At 55.4% G+C, this 27013-nt stretch overlaps 1 protein-coding gene across 1 annotated transcript in view; it reads right to left on the bottom strand.

Annotated features, from left to right (window-relative positions):
- Window positions 1–3953: 3953 nt before the first annotated feature.
- The window catches only part of KCNC1 (potassium voltage-gated channel subfamily C member 1), a 44784-nt gene continuing 21724 nt past the window's right edge, over window positions 3954–27013 (bottom strand). The window contains exons 2-4 of the mRNA XM_043582358.1: window positions 15282–16215; window positions 7372–7560; window positions 3954–5341 (exon numbers count right to left, since the gene is read on the bottom strand). Coding sequence (XP_043438293.1) covers window positions 5277–5341; window positions 7372–7560; window positions 15282–16215 — 1188 coding nt within the window. The 3' untranslated portion in view covers window positions 3954–5276. The remainder of the gene's footprint in view (window positions 5342–7371; window positions 7561–15281; window positions 16216–27013) is intronic.

The raw sequence follows: 27013 nt of genomic DNA, 5'->3' as shown, positions 1-27013 counted from the left end.
AGCTAGTGGCCCATCCCACACCACCTTCCCTTGGGGACTCAGGAGAGGATTGGGCCTGTGAGGGCTAGACTATGGTGGCTTCAGGAAGTTACACTCCCAAGATATCAGAGCTGGAGGACCTGTAATGACCTTCTCGCCTAGTGGCCTTCAAAGTGCATTTGTTAGAGCCCTAGAAGTCTCCTGAGAATTCGGTGGCCACCTGGCGGTCTATGGATGAAAGGAAGCCATGTGGACAAAGATCTGGGCCCACACCCTCCACCTTATTCACAGCAGCTTTATTTTAATTTATATTATATACTGGACTCCACATAAGATTTCACTTGACAGGGGTTCCTTAAGAAAGTTTTGAAAACCATTGGTCTTATCCAACATTTTCATTATTCATGTGGGGAAACAGAGGCCTAAAAAGGGGAAGGGACCACACACCTCACTCCTGGCTCAGTGTCCTGACTGGGAGGTGACCCATCCCAGGCCTTGAGCCAGACCAGGGTGGGCAGATGAGGCTCAACCCTGGGATCAGGAGTGGGTTCAGCTCAATGGAGTGGGGATGAAGATAATCCTGAGCTCCCCAGGCCTGAACCTAGACATCACCCACGGCTGTTGGCTGACCTCGAACACCCGTGCATGGAGTCCTGCTCCCGATACTGTACCCAAAAAACAGCACTGCCCTGGCCAGCAAAGGCCTTGGTCCCCCACCTCCCAGAACCAGCAGAGGCTACAACAGCCTCTAAGCACTTCCGCAGTGGGAAGAAGGACATCTCTGTGCACTCTGAGCTGGTCTTGCCAAGGTTCCCATACCCTCAGAGATGGAGAAATTGGATGGTCCAGAGAGGACCACACCGGAGCAAGCCCACAGTTGCGGGCTGCCAGCCGCTGTCCTACACACAGTCCAGAAAGCAGTCCCACACTGGAGACCACTCAGGCCCACACCTCCCAGACAGGCTTTCTACTCACGAGCAGCCGACACACATGAGCTCACAGCACGCCAGTTCAGAGTTCCCTCCTGCCTCCCTCAGCTCCTATAGAAGAAACCCCAGTTCCAAATCTTCTACTGCTGAGCCCTAGTGCCTCTCCCGAGGCCACCTGTGGGCACAAGAAAGAAGTGTCTTGGGGCTCCTTCCCAGCCTGAAACAAGGCCAGGGGTGCTGGCTCAGAATGTGACTCGGACCCTTCTTGATAATCCACGCATGGAAGAGCGAATGGCCCCTGGTACTAGGTGCCACCACAGACAGCCCTGTCACCAGAAGTCCCTCCGTTCTGCCCTTCCTGCAGCGGCAGACAGGCTTTCTCTAGGCCCGTTCACTGGACCTGATGAGTGCCTGAAAGCTCAAGGGGCTGTCCACAGGGTCGCCCAGATTTTTTTCTGGGCCCTTTGACTCCCCTGGTCATCCTCAGATTTGTAGATGTCCAAGCCCCTCATTCCAAACAGACCCTCAGCTCTTCGAGAGTGAGCGATCGGGTCTTGGTCGGTTCTGGAACCCTTCACCAAAGATGGGCCCTGATACAGAGGAAGTGCCCGGTAAATGTTGAACTGGTGTGTACACCTTCAGGGCCACCAAGGGGGTAGGGAGGTTAAATGAGGGGGTCATGATGCCCTCACACCCACCTGTCCTCTGTGCTTACCTCTTACAAGTGTGTGATAACTGTGCTGTGCAGATTATGACCAGCTGGGAGTTAATGTCAGCATCCCCCACCTGGTTAGCTAGTGAGCCATAGTAGCCAACTTGAGTAAATACCCACTCGTTGTCTTTAATTACTTTTTTTTCTGATAGACAAGTAGATTGGCCTTTGTATTCCTCCCGTAAGGGGAGGGGGAAGGAAAAAGAAGAGAGGAGTGAGCTCCGCCGCCCGTGTGCTCACAGGTCTTGGGCCCGGCCTCTGGAGTGATTGTGTGTGGTCACCACATTCCAGGCGTCCGTGGGGTGTTTGCGTCCTCACCCACCTACCACAGGCTCTCCCCTCCTGGTCACAGGCACCCCCTCTCCCCTTGATACCCCCACCACCTTCAGTCCCAGAAGGCCATCAGGCCAGGAGGCCAAACTAGATGAGACTGTGCCTGCGAAGGTGAATCGGGGCCTGGGGCTCAGAGGAAAGCAAGCCTTCCACCCTGCCCCCAGGCACCTGCCACTTCCAAAGCAAGACCTCGTGAGGGATGGAAATTGGGAGTTGGAAAGTCAGGAAGTGGTGGGACCATAGAGGCAGGGAGTTCTAGGTCCTAAGGTGCATGTGTGTGACCGCTACGGGCTCAGACTTACAGAGCAACTGAGGCACAGAGGTGAGAGAAGAGGAGAGGAGGCCAGGAGTGGGGCAGGGGGCATGCTGGCCAATAGAAGGAGCTTCAGTTTCCCTCCTAGGGCAACAGGTGTTCAGGAAGGAGAGTGAGGTGGCCAGATGTGTGTGTAGAAGCTTCGAGCGGCCTGTGAAAAGCTCCCCTCTGTCATACCCACGGCGCATCATGAAGGAGGGCAGGAAGCCACGTCCTGAGGGTCCTGGGATTCAAGATGATCCTCTCTAGTGTTCCTATCTATTCCGCTCCTGCCCCAAGAAGGCCCTAATTAGCTTGAGACAGCTTCACTTGAACTCTGGAGTCAGGCCTGACTGGGTTAAAATCTTGGCTTCGTCTTTCATTGGCTGTGTGGCTTTGGGCCAGTTGCTTTACCTCTCTGCACCTGTCCTCCAGCTCCAAAATGGGCAGAGTGAATTACTGTGTGCTGTCATTAGACAATGTTTCCCAGCTGCCCCCGGCGCAGCAGATGCTCAGTGTATGTCAATCCCCTTTCCCCATTAGCTAGTGTGTCCTGGAAAACCCACATTGTAATGGCTTTCTGTTAAGTCCACTTGAGTCCACCAGAGAGGCACTTCCTCCAAACTGGATCCCAGGTAGAGTGAACGTGACCTTCCCTGCAGCAGCTGATAGTTATGAATGGCTGTGACATACACAGTGTGCTCTGGCAGCTCTATGGCCGCGTAGCCCCTTGGGCAGAGGCCTTACTGTACTCACTGCTCCACCGACCCCCAGCCCGTGGTTCCCGGACCACACAGGATGGAAGTTGAGGCAAAGGCTTTGAGGGGACAAGGAACAGTGAGATGAGACTTCAGCATCCACCTTCGGCCTCCCACCTGCCCATCTGACGGCTGACTCAGGCCATGCTGGGGGCATCAAGGGAACTGAAATGGGAGAGAGACACCCACTTGTTTCTGGCCCTGGGAAGATCATTCTCTGTGGACCTCAGCTCCTCATCTGTAAAAGGCTCGGAGGTTGACTACCATGATCATTAGATATTTTCCCACCTGAATATTCCTGGATTCTCCAATGGATAAGGAAAGGATAGGAACCCCCAATCCCCACTCTATCCCCCATGAGAAGCCGAGTGAATAATCGTCACAAATCAAGACCCCTGAGGGAGGGCTCCTCCCCTTCAAGATGCCTCCAGGCTGAGAGAGATGCACGGGTGGTCCCACCAGCTGAGCCAGCAGGGTGCAGCTGGGTAGGGCACCCGGAACTGTCGGTCAGCCCCCTGCCTCTGCCACTATCAGATTCAACAATGGCCCTAGGAGGGAGGTGACTGAAAGGTCTGCACGGGGGCTGGGAGCTCTGACATGGCCAGATTCAAGGAGTCATCAAAATGGCATGACTCACATAGAAGTTTCCATGTCAGTGAACCCCCTAGAGTATGTGCTTGTTTTAGGGTCAGGTTCTTGTATGCCCCATCCTTTCTGAGAGCTGCCTCCCCTCCCCAGACCCAACGGGATCTGCAGAGGCGGGGGCCAGAGCAAAACTTCTTCCTTAAGGCCTGGTTTTTTTCCCAGCGGGAGGACAGCCAGCACCTTGCTATGTCGTCGAGACATAGCAGGTTCAGGTTCACCCCACCCCAGCCCCGCCACAGCAGGCCCGATCACAGGCAGAACCAAATCACGACACTGCCCAAGGCAATAAAAACCCAAACCCGTGCTTCATCTCAAAAGTCAGCTTTTTATTATTGAGGGCCAGAGCCCAAGGAGGGGAGGGTGTTGAGCTAAAGCAGCATTGCTCTCTTTCCAGGAAATGTTTCGAGCTGCAGTGAAGGCTCGAGATGTTGCATTTTTTTTTTTCAACTCAAGCATGTGTTTTTCAAAAATATCATCCTTCCCCACCCCCCACCCCACCACTAATTTTAGAATCAGACCAAAGCCAAGCTACTGTCCTCTGTTTCTGTTGGGAAAATACTATATTTATTCAAGATGCAGAAGTGGGTCTCTGCAAACCTCCAATTGCTTCAGGAAAACAAATCTGCTTTAGACTATACAGAAACCATGATACAAAATTTATTTCATGCTAGAATCGCTTTGCATAACATTGGGCATGCAGTTTTTTACTCTGAAGTACTAAATTGCATACAATGCCAGGTTGTGCCTTAATAAAGGTGGAGGAGGGCCACCCCTCCTGTGGTCCTGATCTTTTGGTGCTCTAAAGTAACACTTGGAAAATCCGTACGGTGTTGATTACTATGAACAATTTGTAGTGAAAGCTGGTCACACTGGATCTACACACCGAGAAGATGATTGAATCAACCTAGACTAGCCGCTGTCAAGGGTCTTGGGGAGACGTCCGCTGGGTCACAAGCATGCCAGACAGAGAGGGAAGAAAGCAGCAGTGCGTGTTTCCACAATTCTATTTGGAGCAAAGTTCTCAGTTTCCACGTGAGAAATGAACTATGAAGGTGAGGTCAATATGACCGATGACTGACCGACTGCCCTTTTTGGAACCTTGACTCTCGATCTCGTGTACAAAAAGGGAAGCCATCCATTCCCCATCCCCACCCCTCCTCCCACCCCCAGAAATGTACAGGTTTCTACCGAACGCCGTTACAGTCTGGCTCCAACAACGTGTGTAATAAAAGTAAAGAGCTTTGAAAGAAAATAGAGGACTTTTTCCTTTTTCTCGTCGTTGTTGTTGTTTAGGGTGATCATTACAGTTGCAGGGGGGTTGGTGGGTTTGGTTTGCTGGGTTTTCTGTTTAACTTCATGCAAGTCATGCTAAGGAACCCCTCCACCACCCTCCCCAAATAAAATAAAATTAAAAAAAAAAAAAAAGGAAAGAAGGAAAAGAAATCCTCTACGGTCAGTTACCATTTGGCCGTAGAAAAAGCTACGTCCGTCCTAGTACAAGACCTGGGCCACTCGGACTCGTCCGGCAAACCTGCATGGCGTGAATTTACTCTGTCCGAGGGTGAGGAGGGGCTGCTGGTCCACCCAGATGCTTAATAGCCACCAGTGTCCTCGGCCAAGCCGCCTGGTCAAGTCACTCTCACAGCCTCTGTCGGCATATACTTAGCAATGACAGGGCTTTCTTTGCAAAGATCTGTATGTAAAGAATACAATTAACACTTGAGCTTCTCTTCTTGGCTTTCCCATCCCGCTTGGTACTTAGTTTTTAAGGAAGGAAGAGGAAAGACAGAACAGCCGCATGCAGAGGCAGGCAGATTCTTCTCCAGCGGGCTTGGTTTTCCCATGCAGTGAGCCGGCCCAGCACGCCTCTCTTTCTCCCTCTTGGGGACCGGGTTGAGTCCCTAACTCTCCTACTCTGCATGTGGCTTGTGCACTGGAATTATCCTGAGAAAATCAAGTCCTCGGCGCTGTCATGGCTCCATGAGAGCAGGGCCGGGTGGATGTGGGTGGGGGCACTTCACCCTTGGTGCCTCCCAAACACTCTGGCCCCCCACGCCTCTGTGGGATTGGGGAGCAGGTACCACCCGTGGACAGTGGTTGCCACCGAGCTCCCTTGGCCACTACAGGGAGATGGGGCTTCTTCCGTCCCACACTCCCTGGGCTTCTGGAAGCACGGTAAAGAGACTCTCCTGTCTGTTCTTTTAGGCCACACAGATTGATCCAATAGTGAAGATAAAGGAGACAGGCAGCCCATGAGACCTTACCGGGCAGAGCACAGCCACAAAGTCTACCTGCTTTCCCCCTCACTCCCCTGGGCTGCCCCTGCTCCTGGTATTCTAGAGCCTCTACCCAGGAAAAAGCCAGGTGCAAAAGGGAGCATCAGGCCTATCCATGGAAGGTGCCAAGGATGGGCCCACCCCAGGCCCGCAGCCCTCCACCATGCAGCACCATGCGGGCAGCGGTTTGCCGCACTGGGGTCCGAGGGACCTCCAGGCAGGGCAAGGAAGCAGGGACCAGACTGGATCAGGTGGGCACACTAAGCACCAGTGACCAGAAGGACTTCCCCATCTCAGTATAGGCTGCCTCTCCTCTTCTGGGTTGGGTTTGCCCTTTATTTGGAATTCTGTGTTCTCTCCTTGTGTATTGTTGGACCACTTCAAGTACTGGAGCAGTTGTGAATGGCCACAGTCTACACCAACTATTGCTCTAAAAAACCAACTATCCCTCGGGCCCAGCCTGCTCACTCTGGTCAGCATGCATCCCGTGTGAGCATGTGAGGCACTCCCAGACATGCACGAGTTGCCCAGCCAGCCCGATGTGTCAAGGATGGCTTCCTCTACCTTCCAGGCCAATGCCTGAAGCCTGGGGCTAGGGTGCTCTGGGCCCCTGCCTCAAGCTTCTCTCCAGCCCATGCTCAAGCTCTAGTAGAAATCTTTTCCCCAGGAGGTCAGCCTAAGATAAGGGTCTGCTAACAAGGAGACCTTGAACAGAGGCCACTACGGGGCTCAGCCTTCACCAACCACGAGGGGGCGCTGATCACACCCGGGGCGGTGGCCAGGGAACGAAGGTGCTGCACGGGGTGGTGCTTCACCTTCTTGTCAAGTTCTCTGCCACTAGCAATATTCTGACTAGCACACATCTTACCTCTGCAATGACATTGGTCTCACCCCCAAGCCCTGAAGCCACCTCTCTTCATGCCTCTCCTCCCACTGGCCTACAGATTCTCTTTAAATGGTGCTCTTCCAGAACATGCATCCTTGGGTGGCTACATCCACAGGGTCCTGGCCAGGCCAGGCCCACCCCACTGCCCTCCTCAACCAAGGGACAGGGGAGATCACTTTGCTTTCTGGGTCTCACCTGCCATCTGCCAAAGCAGCCTGGAGGAGTCAGAGACTCCTCCCACATCCCCGGTAACACCCTGCCTTAGGGTCACAGCCCCGTAGTCAGCCAGCCCATTCCGGCACCCCTTCCTTTCCCCTCGGCTCAGTCCCAACCCACAGCTGCCAGGACCTCAGATTCTCTGCCAGCCTGACACCCTACTTGGGAGAAAAGGACTCAGACCTCCAAGGGCCAACCCTGGGGGGGGGGCTCCTTCTGCACCTTGCCCCCCCTCAGCGTGCCTGCCTGCCCCTCAGCACCCCTCGCCCGCCGCCCCACCCACCCATCTGCAGGAGCGCGAGGCGGCCCAGCTGATGCAGAGTGCCCCCCGCCTCCTCTACATACCCTTTCTCATTCCTCCACCAGGTGGGCACGCGTACTCCCCGGTTGATAAGAGGAAGCAGGGTCCGTATCTCTCGCGGGTGCCCGAGCGAGTAAAGGGCAGGCCCTCATCAGGAGTGAGGGCCTGGTCTATGTGGGGGCAGTCTTCGTTCGCCAGCGCGGCCTTCGCCACCTCCCCATTCAGTTTGGAATCTTCAAACATATAAGCAGAAGCTATTGAGACACTGAAAACTGTTTAGTGGGGGAGGGGGACAGGCCAGAGGTGGGGCATTGGCAAAGGGCAGCCTGTCCCTGAGGACAGAAAAGTGAGTGGACCATGGAGGGAGGCAGGAGGCTGGGGGTCCCCGGCTCATTCAGGCAGCCTATGGGCTGCCCACAGTGCAGGGAAGGAGGGGGTCCTGGGTTTGCTCAAAGTTTGCAAAAAGATGAGTTAGTGATGGGTCCAGCAAGTGCGGTGCTGGGGGCCTGGCCCAGGGCCCAAGGCAGGGCCGATGAGACAGGATGGTGTGGATGCGTCATGGGTAGGGGGCCAGACACAGAGCTCAGGGAGAAGACAGACAAACACGCAGAAAAACTCCAGTCCAGAGAGGTGGCCTTTGCAGACCTCTCTCTCCTGCTGACCAGAGCCTGGCTGCCTCCCGTCCACATCTAGCTGGCTTCTCAAGGCTTCCCTAGCCCCATCTAGATCCATCAATCAACTCCACCCCACCCCCATCGGGATCCCACCGCATCACACCCTTCACGCTGTCCTCCACACACACCCTATCTCATCACTCATCCTGCCCCGACCCATTTGGATTCAACCTGGTCACTCTGCGTGCCCCACCCCCTGTACACACCAAGCCTGGCCACACAGTCTCCTCTGTCCCCAGACTCACTTTGGTCACTCTGTATGCCCCACCCTCCATGCAGACTAGGCCTGGTCACAAAGTCTCCTCTGTCCCCAGACTCACTTTGGTCACTCTGTATGCCCCACCCTCCATGCAGGCTAGGCCTGGTCACACAGTCTCCTCTGTCCCCAGACTCACTTTGGTCACTCTGTATGCCCCACCCTCCATGCAGACTAGGCCTGGTCACAGAGTCTCCTCTGTCCCCAGACTCACTTTGGTCACTCTGTATGCCCCACCCTCCATGCAGGCTAGGCCTGGTCACAGAGTCTCCTCTGTCCCCAGACTCACTTTGGTCACTCTGTATGTCCCACCCTCCATGCAGACTAGGCCTGGTCACACAGTCTCCTCTGTCCCCAGACTCACTTTGGTCACTCTGTATGCCCCACCCTCCATGCAGACTAGGCCTGGTCACACAGTCTCCTCTGTCCCCAGACTCACTTTGGTCACTCTGTATGTCCCACCCTCCATGCAGACTAGGCCTGGTCACACAGTCTCCTCTGTCCCCAGACTCACTTTGGTCACTCTGTATGCCCCACCCTCCATGCAGGCTAGGCCTGGTCACACAGTCTCCTCTGTCCCCAGACTCACTTTGGTCACTCTGTATGCCCCACCCCACCCTCCATGCAGGCTAGGCCTGGTCACACAGTCTCCTCTGTCCCCAGACTCACTTTGGTCACTCTGCATGCCCTGTCCCCTATCCAGACTACTCATGGTCACCCAAGTCTCCTCCAAATTCAACCTGGTACTCTATATAGCCCACCCCACACCGTCCAGGCCTGGCCACACAGTCTCTCTTTCCCCACACAGGTCCAATTCAACCATTCAGTCTGCTCCATCCCCCACACAGACTTAAGCTAGTCACTCAGTCTGCTCTGAGCCCCACACAGACCACGCCGGTATCCACCATCCCGTTCCGCCCCCAGCGGGCCTGGTCAGCTTGCACAGGCACAACAGGGATGTATGCATGAGGCAGTGACAGCGGGCCATGATTTGGGAGGGGTTCCCATTCCTCTGCCTCCTCACGGCAGCATCCCGGCAAAGCAGAGCAAATGGACGTGTAAAGACAACAGCGGCGGATGGACTCGGGTGGGTAAAGGGGAGTCTTGGCCTCTGTGAGAGCCTGAGAAGGAACCTGGGCAGAGGTTTGAGGAAACATTCGGGGGGCAAAGCACGGCCAGAACAGGAGCTCTCCCTCTCCCAAGTCCAGAAGCAGAGCCGTGGAAGTCTCTGGAGCTGGCAGAGGTAGCTTGTCTGACCTCGGGTCCCGCCCATCACTCCTGGAGACTGAGTCTGCCCCTTGCTCTCTGACCTCAAAGCAGAATCTTCCAGGCCAGGGTAGGGCAAGTCAGTCCCCACGGTGGGCTTCCTCAAAGACTTCATCTGGGGTGAGAGAACCTCAAGGGAAGACGACACCAACATGGGTGTGAGCACGAGGGGAGACTTCTCTGAAAGACTAAAGAGGGGACCCTCCTCCGTGACCCTGTTCACATCATGTAACTACACGCACGAGTGATCCTTCTCCGTGTGCACACACTCAGCGTGCCCGCGGGTGGGATCACGGCCCGTGTGCACATCATGTCACTACAAAGAGGCAGTCAGTCAAAAGAGAAATGGACCAATCAGGTTTATTCGTAAAGCAAATCCAAAAAAAATCCCATCATAATTTTGGAACTTAAAAAAAGGTCTGTCGTACAAGATGGCAAAGCATTTCACGTACAGTGCGTTTCTCGACAAATCCCAGGGGCTTCGCTCCCCGATTTATTCTGAACCAGAAAGGCCAGTTACCAAGGTAACTCTGACACCACGTGACTGGGGCCTCTCTGGGGTCTGGGAGCTGCCTAGCACTTGGGGCGTGTCTGTGGGCACACACGTGTGCACACGGACAAGCCCCGGCCTGCCCCCCATTCTGGCCGGCCCCTGTCTTCCCTCCCAAGGGAGGGGCTGAGGGAGGAAGGCAGCGGGAGAAAGAGGGGAAATCTCAGGGAGGAGAGAGTGGATGAGGATGTGGAGTTGGGGCCCACGGTACCCTGCACAAATTGTCCTCAAGGGGAAAACGGCAAATCCTACCCGGCAGCATCGCCATCTGGGAGGGGAGCCAGGACTTGCTGTCTCTCTGTTGGCCATCATCTGTCACTGGAGATATCTGCAGAGGGTAGTTCTTGCCCAGGGGCGGGTCAAAGGTGGGCAGTAGAGCCTGAGACCTCTCCTTTCGCTCAGAGTGCTGAGCCCCCACCCACCGGCTCTGCCCCTCAGTGCTGCGCCCCTGCAGAATCAAGCTCCCTTGGCCTTTAAGGGGCCCAAAGTCGGGCTGGTCTTCCCTGCAGGGGCAGGGGGCAGGGGCAGCCATCAGGCATCCCGGGTGGGTGTGAGCTGGGCACCTTTCTCTCCCTGGAAGGACTCCAGGATATCCCTGGGGCCTGCTTCTTCTCTCAACCATGATGACCTTGAAGGGGAAGGTGTGTTTAGGTCTTGCTCTGTGAAGGAGCCAGCTTCCTTCTCTGTGGTTTGGGGTGCTCTCAGAAAACTGGGAGCATTCTCCCATCCCAACTCCAGAGGGGTGTCTGGAAGAGAGGCCACAAGGAGGGGCCAACTCTCGAAACCTGGAGAACCCCTGAAAAAGACCAGAGTGCCAGCTCACCCTCCTGCCCCCATCCTGTCCTTTGAATGAGATGGCCACCAGGAGCCCCGGTTCCCACCTGCTCCCCAGAAGGCTCAGAGCCTTGCCCCCCTGGCCCCAGGCCCCTCCCTCGGCCCCCACTAGACCCGCCGGCCTGCGATGATGAAATGACAGCATGGGCAGCGTCTCACGGAGATGGTTTCCAGGCTTTGAAATGGGCTGAGATAGATGAGCATCCGCAAGAGGGTCATTTTTTTTTAAACTTTGGAGCAAGGAGAACCCGGTGTCCGGGCCCTCAGCCAGCGGGGCCGGCTTTTCTGCCCTGCTCTCCGGGCCCAGCCGATGTACTTACTGTTCACACCAGCAGCGGGCGCCAGGGGGCGCACGCCGGGCTGGGGCAGGGTGGGGGTTGCTGGGCATTTCCTTGGGTTTAGCCCCGAGGGGTCTGCCCAGCTGGGGCTCAGGGAAAAAGTCCCAGGCTAACTGGGGACAGTCTGTGAGAGACACGAGCGGAGTATAATCACGAGAACTGGCACAAGTCATGCAACAAAACGAGGAGAGAGAGAAACATGATTAGTGGAGAGAGAGAGAAAGAGAGAAAATGTGAACAACACAGAAAAGAACACCCATGCCTGGCCCTCAGAGTGGGTTCATTTCTCTACTGCTTCCACCTTGGCCCACCTGGGGGCCACAAGGACCCCCCTCCGGGCCGCAGCCGCCCCCCCTCGCCCTCTAACACGAGCGCAAACTCGGTGAGCCCATGCGGAGAGGCCCTGCCCACACCCTGCCTGGTCACCTCTGACCGACCCTGTGACCCTCCCCGCGCCCCCACCCCTCCTCGCCCCGGGCTGCCACCACTCCCGGCACCCACTGCAGCCCAGCAGGGGAAAAAGTGGAGGGCCAGGGCTGGGGGCACTCTGGACTCAGCTGCTCAGAGGGGAATCCCCCTCCACAGATGCCCCAGAGGCTGCAGTGGTGGCTCCTGAGGAGCCCAGATAGGAGCTTGCTCCAGGACTTCATGCTGCCCTACATGCCCATGGGCAAAAAGTGAGTCTGGCCACCAACCCTCCCCCCTGTCAGCCCTCTGCTCACCTATGGTGGGACCCCGCAGCCCCGGACGCAGCACCACAGAGGACCAACCCGTATCACAGGAGCGGAGATGGACAAGACACGCACGTGAATGAACATGGCAGGACAGGGGGAGCATTCCGAGCTCTCCAGAGCAGGACCCCGGCTGCAGACGGGGGGAGGGAGACCCTTTCTGGGAGACAAGCAGCTGCTCCTGGGCCATCAGCCCCACACAGTCCCTGACTATGTGGGGTGCCCTGCTAGCATCCCCCCATGAGGCACTATGATCCCCACAGGATGAACCCCCCCCCCCCCGCCCCCCGCCCAAACACTGAGGCCATGCTAGCCATGGTACAGAGGAAGAGACCAGATCATCCCTCACAGACACACAGACCTGAAGCTTCAGGACAGACCAAGAGGTGGAGGTGAGGGAGGGTGCTGTTGATACGACTGGGAGGCCTTGCTTGAGTCCTGGGGGGTCTGCCCCTGGGGGGGTCAGGGGTAGGGGAAGCGCCAGAGCCGGGAATTTAGCCTTCAGCCAGATTCTAAAAGTGGAATTGGAGAACCCAGGTTTCGTGGAGGCCATTTGAGTGCCCTTGGGGGCGGAGTGAGGCTGGAAAGGCCTTGGGGGCTGCATCTTACCTCTCTCAATTCTTGTAGGGTCAGATCTCCACCCACGTTGGCCTCCCTCACCTCTGGCCACCCCACTCACTCACAGACACCCCCACACCCGTCTAGGTGTGTCGGTGTGAGCAGAGAAGGAGGCAAACAGGAAGGGACTCAGTGATACAGAGATGGGGAGGCCACCCCTTGAGGACCACAGACCTTGGTGATAGATCATCAGGGTCTCACACATCAGCTTTTGGAGGGAGGAGGAGTGTTCTGGGGCGGGGGGCGGGGGGGCGGTGAGGCTCACAGGGGTCTGGGAACCACGATGGATAGGTCTGGACAGCAGGACAGCACCTCCAAGGGAAGTGAGTACTTGGGAAGGGAGGGAGGGCGGAGTGTAGGGCTGGGGAGAGAAAGGCAGGAGGGTGCTGGCATCTGGGCTCCAGAGGGCAAGCTTGAAAGGCCCCAGATCCCTCCTCAGCCAGAGACTGCCTGAGCCAGCGCTCTCTGGGTCCCTGAGATCTGGGGCCATAACAAAGAGGCTCCCGGGAGCAGAGCTGCCATGACTATGGGGCCCGGGGGATTCACCAGGACTGAAAGGGTTCACAGGTCTGCTGCAGCACGGGAAGAGGGCTGTGTCTCTGGGATTAGCTGGTGCGCATGTCAGAACACAAATGTCTGTACTCGATGTGTGCGTGTGTGTGTGTGTGTGTGTGCGCGTGGGCTCTCAGCACATGGAGAATACTGGCATTTTCTAGGAGTACAGAGGAGTCTGTGCCTGACTGGAGTGACTGGGGGTCCCTGGTAGGCTGGCCTGGGCACCCAAGCCTGGGGCACTGATCCTGACAGATCCAGTGTTGGAGAGGATGTGACAGAAGGGCCAAGTAGCGCCATGGTGGTTTCACCCAGGTTGAGCTCTTCCTATGGGGCCCAGAGTGAAGGTGGAGGCTAGGTCAGGCCAGACCCTCCCCAGAGCCCCAGGAATCTTCCTTGCCATGACAGTGGCTCCTGAGGTCAAATGTCCACCTAATCCAGAGCAGAAAGGTGGGGTGGGAGATTTCCACTGGCCTGTGCCTCACCTGGTGAGCAGGAGCCATGCCTTGCCCCACTCAGGGCCCCTGTTCCAGCCTCTGAGACCCTTGCCCAACCCATGGCCCAGCCCAGGACACTAACCACACTCCTTTTGGGTGCCTACAGGAATCCAGGAAGCGGGAAGGGGAGGGGTATGGGGCCAGATGAAGGGGCAGGAAAGCCCCCATGGGCAGAGAAGTGGGCCTTGAGGGTATTGCACTAGGCAGCATAGGTGTGGGGTGAAGCCAGGTTGGGAGCAGGATGGGGTGGTGGGTGCATCAGCAGGGAAGAAAGAATCAATCATCCACTGGGCGAGGCCACTCAAACCGGGGGAAACTTGCTCATCCAGGGCTGAGCTAGCCTGCCAGACCTGGGCACAGGGACCTCCTCCATAGACTAAATGCTACTTATCACTCACTCGGCCTCCCTCACCCCGGCACTTCTTAGCTCAGTGTTGTCATTCTTCTCTGGGTCATTCATCTCCTTGAAATCCCTGTGTCCACAGAATAAGTCGATGGTATTCCATGGGTAGAGGTAGACTATGGGCTTTATATCTTCGGACCAGAGCCCCGTGATCAACTTTATGTGCTATGTGCAGGTTCTCATAAAACTGAGATAGTCCCATAACGAACCACTAGCCATGGAATATGAGAATATATCCCACGGTGACTAGTATTGTTTCATGGCCCCCCTCCCCCCTGGACCCCCACTGGATTCATGGGAATGTGGTTGTACACTGGTCTGGATGTCATGTATTGCTGCTGCAGTCCCCACTGCCAGAAACGGGGAGAACCCTCGGTGGGAGGTTGTTGCTGGTCTGTAGTGCTTTCGTCTAAGCTGCCCGGGGTGGTGGCCCCCTCTAGTCCTTTGCTCACCAGTCGCTTCCATCAGAAGGCCACCGGAAACTCCCACTCGACCATCAACCCAAACAGACAACGTGAAAGCTAGAGTCGCTCCAACAGGTTCCTAAAGATAAATGCTAAACTCTAGAGTGGTGGAAGAAGATGAGTTGGTTCGGCATGCTATGGGGTAAGTAAGCTTGTTACGGAGGGCTCCAGACGTCTCCTGGGACGCACCTGGAGCTAGGCAGCCGGAATCAGAGCAGTTCTACTCAGCTATGGAGACAGGCTCTGTTGGGGGTGAGATTCCTGGCTACTGCCTTTGCAGGGACCCTCCTGCCAGATCCCATGCACCAACTGTGCCTTCTGCACAGCCTGAAGGGAGCTGAGTAAAGACCAAATCAGAAGCTGTCTGGCATTTCCGAAACTCACCCACCCCTGCCCTGCCCCGACACTGGGACAGTTGCCCGAGTCAGAGACTCACGCTTGACTCCTGCCCACCGAGCAGCAGCCCCCTGGGCTCCTGCTAAGAGAGTCCTCAGCAACCTCGCGGGCCATGTCGTCTCTTCAGAACCTCACGAGACCAGCGCGCCAACCTCCTTACCCAGGGCCACCAGTGAGGTTCCTCCAGCAGGCTCTCGCCTTGTGAATTTGGCTGCCCAGCATCTCCCTGGGCCCCCAGGCTCCACACCTCGACACTGAGTGCGGGGTCCGGGGTTGCCCACGGAACTAAGGAAGCAGTCTGACTGAATCTGGAATCATCGCTACGGGGGGCAGAGGTGAAAGGTCAGATCGACATGCCTCTAAGAGGTTTCCTACCTGCTCTGTTAATTTCTAAAATTTCTTCCTGGGCCAGCGGGCATGTGTCACTCTGAGTACTGTGGTGTGGAGAGTTTACGACAGATTTACAATAATTGGGAGATCCCAGCTGCGGTGGCCGTGGAATATGCTTCTTTTTTTTCTTTGGTAGTTTCTGCTTAGCCATGGCTAAGGAGTAATACATCCCAAAATTGTTCACGATGACGGGCACGGGCATGGCGATGGTCAGCACGCCCGCCAGCGCACACAACGCTCCCACCAACATGCCGGACCACGTCTGCGGGTACATGTCTCCATAGCCCAGCGTCGTCATGGTGACCACGGCCCACCAGAAGCCAATGGGGATGTTCTTAAAGTGGGTGTGCTCACTGGCGCTGGGGTCATTGGGCTGTGCCCCTATCCTCTCGGCATAGTAGATCATGGTGGCGAAGATCAGGACGCCCAGGGCCAGGAAGATGATAAGCAGCAAGAACTCATTGGTGCTGGCGCGGAGAGTGTGGCCCAGAACCCGCAGGCCCACAAAGTGGCGGGTCAGCTTGAAGATGCGCAGGATACGCACAAAGCGGACGACACGCAGGAAGCCCAGGACATCCTTGGCAGCCTTAGAGGACAGGCCACTCAGGCCCACCTCCAGGTAGAAGGGGAGGATGGCCACAAAGTCAATGATGTTGAGCGAGTTCTTGATGAACTCCACCTTGTTAGGGCAGAAGACCACACGCATGAGGAACTCGAAGGTAAACCAGACAACACAGACGCCCTCAATGTAGGTGAGGAAGGCCTCCGTCTCCGCCTCCCGGTAGTAGCGCACTTGCGTGCCATTCCGAACAGTCTCGATCTCTGTCTTGTTCACGATGGGATTGAAGCGCTCGTGGGTCTCCAGGCAGAAGGTGGTGATGGAGACCAGGATGAAGAAGAGGGAGGCAAAGGCCACATACTGCGGAGGAGAAACACAGCGTCAGAGGGAGGCCCTCCCATCCCGAGCAAAGAAACCTGAGGTACCTTTTCATTGGGTCTAGTCAGAGGCCCGGCCAAGGAAGACGCCTGCACAATGCCCCCCTCCAACATGGGCCAAACTGATAGGCCACTTTTCCCTCCTCAGAGCACCAGGTAAGGAGGCTCGGGGGCAGGTAAGAAGTTGTGGAAGAGGTTGCTTTATTTTCACAAATGCCTTTCCTTTCCTCCTGGACGCACAGCTAGACTATATTTACCAGGCTTCCTTGGGGGTTAGGTGGGGTGATGTGACTGAGCTCAGGTCAGTGGACAGCACATAAAAGGGGCATGCACTGATGACAGGCCTGGCTCACAGAACCTATTCTACTCAATCTTCCAGGCTCTCTTTCTTCCCCCAACTGCCAGTTAAATGCTGAGGGCCTAGGGGCCAGTAGGGCCACCACAAGAATGTAGCCTCGGTCCCTGAAAAGAAAGATAGCCACTAAATACCTGAGTGGGAAATAAACTACTAATGTATTAAGCTGCTGTGACTTGGGAGTGATTTAGTAAAGCACTTAGCCCACCCTGAATAATAAAAGTGACGTAGCCTGCGGAGGCCGAAGGTGGCAAGGGAATGACGGGGAGTAGCTATGATGGAATCTGGTCCCTCAAAGGCCACATGGCCCATCTTTCCTCATTCCTACTGCAGTCCATTTGCTCTCTCAGGAATCTGTACCTTGTTGATGCGGTCTCTTTCAGGTTCTTTCCCATCTAGAACTGCAAAAGATATATATCAGCCCCAGGGCGTCGGATGACTTTTATACTCCCTCTCTGTCCCCCCTAGGAACTGCCACCACCAACTTGGAGGTGAGATCCCCCTTCCTGGAGGTATTGAAAAGAGGCTAAATGGTCATTTGTCGGCGATGCTGTGTGGCAGGTTCAGGCATCAGAAGGAGAATCGGACTGGGGTCTTTAAAGGCACCATAAACCACAGTGTCTGCTCCTCTCCAGTTGCCTGTCAGCACTAGGGTAGGGGAGCGGGTGGGAGGGAGGAAGGAGCTGCTGGGAGGCTGGGGCTTTCCAAACATATGTGGGTGCCTTCTCCTTTCAGACCCCACCAGTGAGAAGGAAATGGCTGGGGTGACCCAGCCTGTCCAGAACCACCTGCTCCGGCCCTGAGCCCCTGGAGAAAGGTTCAGGAGCTCCTTTGATTTAGTTTGCCGGCCCCATCTCATGACCCTGGGCTTCTCTAGCTGCCAGGAGACACGGGTACCTGAGGGAAGAGAATGGAGCAGCTGTCTGAGTTCCAAACCCTCCTGCTCAGACTGAATTCCTCTTCTTCCAGGCTTCAGTCGGGCCTCCCAGAGCTCTAGAGGAACACTGGTCAGTGGGCTCTCCTCCAGGAGCCCGGCTGGTCATCCCTGCCTGCCTGTGCCCACAGCTCCCCTCCTCTCCGGGTGCCGCCTTCTCCCAGCCTGTGTAAGACAATGTCCGGAGCAAGGCCATCTTCCTGGAAATGGCCCCAGGCTATACAGTCTGGAAGGGGTGGCCCCTGTGTTCTCCAGAGCTGCCCTCACAGATAACTTCAAGGAGTGCCAAGACCCCACTCTGTATCCACAACAAGAGGCAGCCGTGCTACTTCTAGCGACCCTGTAGTCTGCATGGACGCACCTCCCCACCTGTGGCGGTAGGCAGGGGGCAGCACTGGAAGTCCAAGAACAGCCCTGTCTGGGTTGACCATGGCCATGGAACCTGGCACCTAACATGGCATGCTTCTCGAAACCAAGAACTATATGGCCCTTTCAAGTCACATTCTGGGTTGGAGAAAGGGGAGAGGAGAGGGAAAAGGACAACGTCAGCATTTTAGAATGCTAAAGTAAGAGCAGCCTTTAGAGATTATCTGGTCCAAGGCACTACATGCTATAGATGGGAAGCCTGAGGCCCCCAAGTAGGAAGAGGTCTCCCCGAGCCATGCATTGAAGTAGGCTCATGGTCCTGTTGGTTTTAGAGCACTGGACCATTTTCAAACATTTTATCCCAGACCACTATCAAGTGCGTCCTTCCTCCCATCCACTGATCGATCCCTCCTTTCTGTCACTCATCTATCCTTACTTCTTTCCTTCTTCCCTCCCTCCCTCCCTTCCTTACTTCCTTTCTCCCTCCCTTCCACTCATCCTTCCTTCCATCCTCTCTCCCTCCCCCTTCTCATCCCTCATGCATTCATTCTTCCCTTCCCTTTTCTCTTCTATTTTCCTTCCCTCCTTCTTCCTTTACTTCCTCCCTCCTCCCTCCTTAGTCTCCTCCTTCCTTCCACCTGTCTGCCCTTCCATCCCTCCCTCCCTCCATCCGTTTGCCCATCCATCCATCCTTTCTTCCTTCCACTCTTTACCAGGCACTGGGTTATGCCCAGCAGAGTGGAATAAAGCCTCAGCCCAACCCTCAGGGAGCTCCCTGCCCAGCTGAGGGTGAAGGGCACCCACAGAGACACATACAATGCAGGGGACTGCAAAGTCAAGCTCCCTCAGCCCTATGAGGCAGGTGGGGTTTGGAGAAGGTGGGGCAGGGTAGCTACGGACTTAAGCCAGGTCTTCCAACTCCAGAAACAGCTCTTTAAAGATCCCTACGGAAGTGGACCAGGAAAGCAAAGTGGAAGCAACTGGAAAAGGCCACCACCTCTGACCCAGGTTGATCCAGCTCCAGAGCTCCTTCCATCACCAGGGCTGCCAAAGCTCTTGGGGCTAAAAACACATTCCCAAATGCCGGGTATTTGCCTCCAGTACCTCCTCTGGAGGGCCCCATCTTAGAGCTTGGCATTCACCAGATCCCGAAGGGCAGGCCATGCCCCTCCCTGGATTTTGTGAGAGAGGAGAACATGCACATTGTGAGTGTCCGAGGAATGCTGAGAGGCAGGGCCCACTGCACCCCTGGGCTCCTGATCCTGGCCAATGGCAGAAGGCCCGAGACACCTCCCCTCCCCACTGCACCATCAGCCACCCACTTCCCCCAAACCTCCCCCGATCTGTCCTCCTCTGTCCCCTCTGCTCACACATGACTCTCTCTCAACAGGACCCCTACCATCGAAGCTTTAGTAGGCTTTAGACTTAGAGTCTCAGCCACCAGTCCAGTCTCCACACACCTACCAGAGCTGGCATCCCAGCTCTCTGCCCAGGCCACCTGACCATGCTGCCCACAAAGAAAAACCCTGACTCCTCAACCTAACACAGGAGACTCTCTGTGCCTGGCCCCACTGACTTCCCAGGGCTCTCTTCCTACATGTACCCAACATTCTTGCCACATGAAACTCTCTGACATTTCTGACCCCTCTCTCCATGTCTCCCCTGTCTCCATGTCTTTGCACTTCTGGAAAAACTCATTCATCCTTCAGTACCCCCCTAAGTAGCCCTACTCCTGGGACACTTTCTCCAGGTGAGGCTCCTTTTGGTAGCTGAGGCCCTAAGGAGGCAGCAAATGAAGGGATTCCCCTCCCCCACAAAGAGTCTCTAAATTCACCCCCAGGGGGGCAGCAAGACTCTGGCTCATTAGTGCTTGGGGAGACTCATGGAAACAGCCCAGACACGGCACTGACGTCCCAGGGGCCTTCTCACTCCCAGGGGCCTTCTCATTCCCAGGTGCCCCCACAAGCCCATAGAGCTCTCAACTTATCTGCCCCTCTCACAAGGCAGGTCCTGATGGGAGCACTGAGGCCCTGAAAGACGGCAAGTCTTATAAAATTAGGGTAGAATAAATTATTGGTTCTCAGCAACCAGTGGGCATCCTGTCTAGATTCCTTCCTCTCTGGGCCCCAGTGCCCAGGGGGTTGGTGGGGGTGGGGTGGCAGTAGCAGCCCAGCCTAGAGCCAGGTGCTAGGCCTCCTTTCTCAGGAGGAACCAGGGGAAGTGGAAGCCAGGCCTGATGCCCTGTCTAGGCTTCCTGAGCACCTGCTTTCTTGACCTCTGCTGCTAGTAGGCCTGGTTCTTAGTCAGAGGGAGAGCCCCCAGCAACATCCAGCTCCAAGTGGGCCCTTAGGAGGGCTGTGGAGGAAGGTGCCCCTGGCTCATTCAGCCTGCCACATTCTCCTAGGCCCAGAGACCAGGAGACCAGTCACAGCACACCGCCAAAGCAAGAGCTCACACCCAGCTGAGTCCCAGCTTCTTTTGGTCCCTCCTCAGGGAAGCCGAGCACAGGAAGGAGAGAGGAGGTAGCTACCAAAGCGAAGGACCCATTCTGCACCTTTGTCCTCTCCCTGACCTAGTGAGACAGGTGGCCTTACCCCACTGTGCCAAGAAGGAAACCCAGGGACAGAGAGGTCAGGGACTAAACCAAGGCTTCAGAGCTAGTGATGAAGCTGAGGCTTGGACCCAAGTTTGTCCTGCTCCAAAACCTAAACTCTTTCTACCGCCAGAGTTGCCAAAGCTCTTGGGGCTAAAAATACAGTCCTGGACACTTAGTAGCTGGCCCTGATTGCATCTGGATGCCACCATCTTGGAGCTTGGCACCTACAACTCAGACTCCCTGAGGGAAAGTGATACCCACCCGCTGTGAGGGAGAGAACTGGGGTGCCTGACTCCTTGGGCAGGGGCCCAGCCATGTCTACATTGCTCTTGGGCCTTGCTGCCCAGGACTTGCTAGCTACTGGGGAAACAGCAGCCCCGGGGGCAGGGATGCTACCTCTGGGGATGGCCGAGCAGCCTCGGCAAGGAGCGAGATAAGGAGCCATCTCTACAGCAATCCTGGGCTGACACCCCCAGGACTGTAGGGGCTGTAGGCAAGGGCAGGGGCTGCACCCCATGTAAGTTGCCTGCCTCCCAATCCCCAGTCACCCAGAGACCACGGACACATACAATTACCCAGAGTACACACCTCCCCCCTTACCTAAACACATATGCTGTCCGTGTGGCCACACAAACTACAGCCCAGTGTCCCAACCACACATACATAGATGGATGGTACTGAAACGTATTACCGCACACGGAACATAAACACGCAGGTGCCATACTCTTCCGCAAGGTGCACACGGCTGCGGCCCCCCACAGCACTTGTGTACACACACTCAGAGCACATGGATAATGCAGCAGCCGTTACCACACAGCATTCTTGCTATGAATAGAAGAGACCCCGGGCATTGCCACTCAGCTGGCCCCTCCTCTGCCCACCTCACCTCCACCCCAGGTGTGACTGACTCAGTGTCTGTCTCTCCCACAGGACAACAGCTCCAGCCCGCCTTGCCTCTGCCTCGTCAGCCTTTCCGTGCCCTCAGCTTGCTTGCCCTGCTCGGATGGTGCCAGCTCCTGGATCTCCAGTCCCTAGACTTGCCCTTCATCTATCAGCTTCCTGATTTCCTGCCATCTGCCAGACCTTGTCTCCTTTCCCACCCCAGCAGCAGCCTTGCCCCCCACACCCAGGATCCGGGCCGCAGTAAGGCCAGGCTCTCCTGGGCTACTAGTCTGATGGGAGCACAAAGGGAGCTTTGCCTGACATCCCAGGGACAGTTGTCACCTAGCCTGGCCACCTCAGAGGCTACCCAGTGAAATTTTAAGACAATGCAGGCAAGATCGCCTGATAATGCAGCATAAACCCAAGCTGGCAGTCCTGGCTTTTTTTTTTTCCCCCAGAACCAAATCACAAACTGTGAGAGACCCACCAATTGTGTTCTAGAAAGTGGTAGCCATGGCAACGGAACGAGGCATCCCATTTCTATGGTAACCAGGGTGGTGAAGCTGTTGGCTGCAAAGTCAGACAAACCTACTAAAGATCTGTTGACTTAAGAAGATGTTTCATAAATCACCAAGTTATTTTTATTGTAACCCCACCCCTGAAACCATAAATCAGAAAAGCAATTTACTATCTATTAAAATGACCAATATGTGCTATGACTTCCATTTATAAATTATTTATGCCACAGTCATCTGTAGAAAATTGTGCTTGCCTTTCAGAATTGTTCAGGGGTTTGCCGTGGGGATCTGTGCTCTTGCAGTTTGGCATTCCAGGAACAAGACGATGGTTGTAACATGGCACAGGGACCGCCATTCTGGCCCGACGTTCACTTGCTGGGTGACCTTGGCAAGTCACTTCCCCTCTTTCGGCCTCAGTTTCATCACTGGCACCCTGAGGGATGGACTTGGTCCCTTCCGAGGGTTCTGAGACCAGGCAAGGCTACAGGCACTGGGGCTAATCATGGGAACCCTGGCTGCTGTCCAGGCCCCGAGCCCCCTGAGGCTTCAGGTCAGTTTTTTCGCCTAATTAGATCTGCCCAGCGGGGGTACACAGCGTTTGAGTTAATCCATGCGGAGTCAGTGATGCAGAGCAGGCGGGATGGCCAATTGGCCTAAATAAATTGTCAGTCGAGTTGAGTTTGGAAACTGAATTACACTCATCTGGACTTCCTTGGACTGGGCAGGCCTGTGGTGTGCTGGGCTGGCTGAGGACCACAAGGGGGCGACCGGGGAGGGGGCTCCTTGGGGTCTAGTCCTTTTTTTTGGTTCATTAATAAATGGGGGGCCCTGAGCACTCAGTCCTGGCACCCGGGTCCCTGCCCCTGTTCCTTTTCACTAATCCTTCTCTAGCTCAGGGAGCAGGGGGAGGGCGGGGGGAGCTCCCCATGGTGCTACATGGAGGGTTTGAGCAGGAGCGTGTGAGAGTTTGCGCAAAGAACATAACATGGCCAAATGGGTGCCTGTTGGGGTAAGTCCGTGTTTGGAGGCGAATACTGGGTGAGGGGGAGAGGCTGTGTAAATGTGGAGTAGGTATACACATGGTGAACATGTGTCACCGGTTTATGTGACCTAACTCCAGGCATGCACGAAAGGCTTGTGTAAATGGTCACTATGTGTAGGTGTGTGCTTCATACAGGTGGTAGAAGTGTGTGTGTGTGTGTGTGTGTGTGTATTAGGACACATATGAGCTGTGGTGTGTGTGCTTGTATGCGTACAAGGACACGTATGGGGTGTGATGTGTATGTGTTTGTGTGTATAAGGACACATATGGAATGCTATGGAAGGGGGTGTGTACGAGCCATCTCCTAGGGGAATCAGAGTCTCGGCACTCCGCGTATGTGTTCTCTGAGGTGAGACCCAGCCCAGGGCCATGACCAGAGATGGTCACTCACATACTAGTCTAGGGGTGTGCCCCTTTCTCTGGAACTATCTGTGACTGAGAGAAAGAGGAGAGAAAGGGCAGGGATGGGGAAAAGGCCACTGAGCCAGCCCAGGAAAGACCGCAAGAGGTAGGGCTGTGTTCAGATCTGAATCCCTTCATGCTGCGACACCAACCCTGTCAGCCCTGGCACCCAGCCTGCGCAGTAGGGGGAACCAAGACCAGAAAAGGCAGTCCCGGGCCTCCAGACTTCCACAGAGACACTTCATTGACTTCACTCATGACCCTAGGCCTTGGTCATATCCAGAAAGGGCTGCCCCAACAGCTAGGCTGGCAACTTTTGAGGTGGCAGGGGTTCCCATGTTGCTTTCATGCCAGGATGCACACTATTTCACATTTTGGAAATGATGTACACATCCTTAAAATAGTCTATCTTACCGTATCACCAACATGCTGTACTTTAACTCATGTCATGTCTTAGATCGATGGTACCTTGGACTTGTGAAAACATGGTCAGTAGAAACCTTCTGACCCAGGTCAGGATGGGGATGGAGGAGGCCCTCAGAGCTTTCTGGTCTAAAAGCTGCCCCTTGTGGCAGGAATGGAGAATTGGAGAAACATCAAGGGAAAGGATCCGCCCAAGGTCACAGAGCTCTCAAGGTAGAGCAGAGATGACAGTGTTAGTACTGGGCTGCAGCCTGGAGCTTTCATCAACATGGCCTCTGAGACCTTGCTCGAAACGCCCTCCCAGGCCTCTCTGCTGTCCAGGCCCTGGTGCTGGCCAGACCCCAGGTCAAAAGGAGGCAATGGCCGTAGCAGAAAGGACAGGACCTTGAAGTCAGATCAACCTGAATTTGGGCCCTGGATTGGCTGGTGACCTTGGACTAGTTACTGCCCATTTCTGAGCCTTCATTCTTGGATAGTAGGGGGTGGGAAGACATCCCCTGCCCTCCCCTCCCTTGGGGTGGTTGTGATGATGAAATGAAATAATACAGAGAGCAAGAAGGAGGTGTTCAAATATATCGCTTTGGTCCCCACACAACCCTTTGGCCTTCATGGGCCCTCCCCTCCTGGTCCTCTCCCATCGCAACAAAGTGCTTAGGGTCACAGTGTCTCAGACGTAGATAAGTGCACGGGACAGAGACTACTGAGTTGGGAGACACCTGGGGGACTTGGGCAGACCTGCCCCCACATCACGAAACAGCACCACTGCCCTTCAGAGAGCCACGCATGTGGCATGAGTGAGGCTGGGTCCCTGCTCCTGCGTGGGCCTGACTGAGCAGCATAGTGACCAGTCTGCCCAACTAGGGCCAGCCCTGGTTCTGGAGAACAAGGGAGGAATGTTTCCTGAGAGCCAGCCCCTAGCAGATCCAGTGGGACAGGGTCAGAGGAGAAGTCTCTGCATTTAGCACGAAGGAGAACTTACTTGGTGGTGGCCAAACCCAGACCCTTTAGGAGGGTGGACAGGAAAGCAGAGAGTAAGAAGCCCTCCCTGGAGGCGCTCGGTGGGGCATGAGGGAGGCAGGAGTGGGCAGAGGCCTGGGTGATGGGGGGATGGTGGTGGAGCGTGCTGGGGGAGAGTGACTCAGTGGAGATACAAATGCAGAGTCCTTGGCCCCATGCCCAGACGGTTCAGTAGTTGTGGGTGGGACCAGAAATTTCCCTTTAACTTGTGCCCTCAGTGACTCTGATGCTGCCAGCCCCATCTTGGCATTTGAGATCCATGAGGTCAGATGAGACCCAGGTGCCAAGCAGCTCAATGTCTGATCCTGAGACCACACTGGGGACTGGGAAGCCAGCAGCATGGCAGAAGGAGGAGTCCAGCACTTGGCTTTGGAGACCTGAGTTCGAATCCCAGCTCTGCCATTGGCTGTATGACTGCAGCAGGCAAGTTACGTCTAGGAAACTCAGTCCCATCATTTTTAAAGTGGGGACATCACAATAACAACAACACACCCAGGAAGCAAGATGCTATTGGAGGTCCTGGAGGAAAAGGCCAGGTGTCTAGGGTTTCCCCAGATCCAAGGCAGAATCCTGGGATAGGGAGAAACCTCCAGACTGCCAGTTCCCTTGCACACTGGTATTCCAGGAGCTGGGCCAAGGCGTTCCTCCACAAAAATCTAAACACAGCATTTTTTCCCCTGAATTATTGGGGGGTGGTAGTTGCAAGGCGCAGCAGCAACAGCTAAATGGAGAAATGTGTTTAACTTTAAGTTTTTTTCCCTAATTTTTTCTGCTCCTGCTACCACTTGCCTGCTAACAGACCAGAAACAAATGACAGCCTCAGGAGAGCCAATGGATGGCCTTCAGAGCCTGTTTCCAGGCGCCACAGACCAAGGCAGAGCTATGTCCAAAGACCCAGCACTGTGGCCTCCAGCCCATGAGGGACACCCCTCAGGGTAATGGTGACTTAACATGCCCACTTCCACATGGTTATCCACGTGAGTCCCTGCCATGGGGCTGGGAGCAGATGAGGCTTGGCGGGAAAGGACACTCAAGGTCATACAGTGAGCGGGATGTGAGCCAGAGCTCCCGGGCTTTCCGGTCTAACTCTGGTAACAAGATGGAGGCTAATGATGGCAGCTTCCCAGTCATGAGGAGGCCCTGTCTCCCGTGCTCTCCACGCATTGGCGCATTTAAACCTCACGCCAGCTTCAGAGGTAAGTTCTGGTGTTATCATCACTCTTCAGATGAAGAGTCTGAGGTTTACAGAGATGAAAAATCTTGCCCAAGCTCTCAGAGGTTCTCAGTGGCGCTGTCGGCACTGGCCGGTTTCGAAGCCCTGCCCTTCAGGCCTCCCGTAGGCCCCCGTGAACAGCTGGGCTGGCTACGCACGGTGTACGTCAGTCTGGCTGTGCCCCGAGAGCCAGACCAGGCTGCTCTGGCCGGGTTTCAACCTTAGTCAGCCCCAGGGAGGTACAGAGGCCTGCATGCCTTAGGGGAGTGGGGCTGTGCTAACCCAGAGTGCCCCTATGGCCCCACAGGCCAGGAAGGCTGAGGGTCAGGGCCCCAGATGATCTCAGCAGGAGCCAACATCCCACCCACTCCTGTGACCTGGAAGTCCCCCCAGGAGACCAGACAGTGCATACCCTCACCCATTAGCATCTTCAGCTCAGACAAACACCAGTGTTCCACGTAGGAAATCACTCTATTTCGGGACTTAGAACTGGGTCGAACTGTGTGTCTCTGTGGGGTCTACTTTTCTGTTAGTAAACGGTCAGTTATGGAACCCTTCACATTTTCTCGTTTGCTCTGACTGCCAGGGAGCTCGGTTAAATTTAGTGCTCGTTCTGAACTAATTTTTCACCTGGGGTTGAGGTATTACTATTTCTTCTCTTTATTATATACTACTCCAATGTTTTCCTTTCTTCTTTTTTTCCAAGGATTCTGTTGCATGTGTGCCTCACGTGCCCCAAACTTCTTTGTGCCACAGACTGGAATACGAAATATGTGACTGAGACTCCAAGATCAGGAAGCGAGTAGGACAGCACCCCATATAGGATATTTGGCCTCCCATGCAGGCAATGCAGTAACCCCTCGCAGGAACCCTGAGGCAGACGTCTCTGTTGGTGACCGCTGGTGATGGAGACTTCCCGAGGCCACTCAACCTGCCTTTGGATAGCTCTAGAGATGTGCATTTATCACGTGTTCAGGTCAATCTTCCTGCCTTTCTCCCAGAGATCCCAGGTCTGCCCCCTGGGGTCACCAGA

This window comes from Prionailurus bengalensis, chromosome D1 (genome assembly GCF_016509475.1).
Source record: "Prionailurus bengalensis isolate Pbe53 chromosome D1, Fcat_Pben_1.1_paternal_pri, whole genome shotgun sequence".
Taxonomy (NCBI): domain Eukaryota; kingdom Metazoa; phylum Chordata; class Mammalia; order Carnivora; family Felidae; genus Prionailurus; species Prionailurus bengalensis.
Note: the sequence above shows the minus strand (reverse complement) of the source record. Positions and strands in the feature narration are given on the sequence as shown.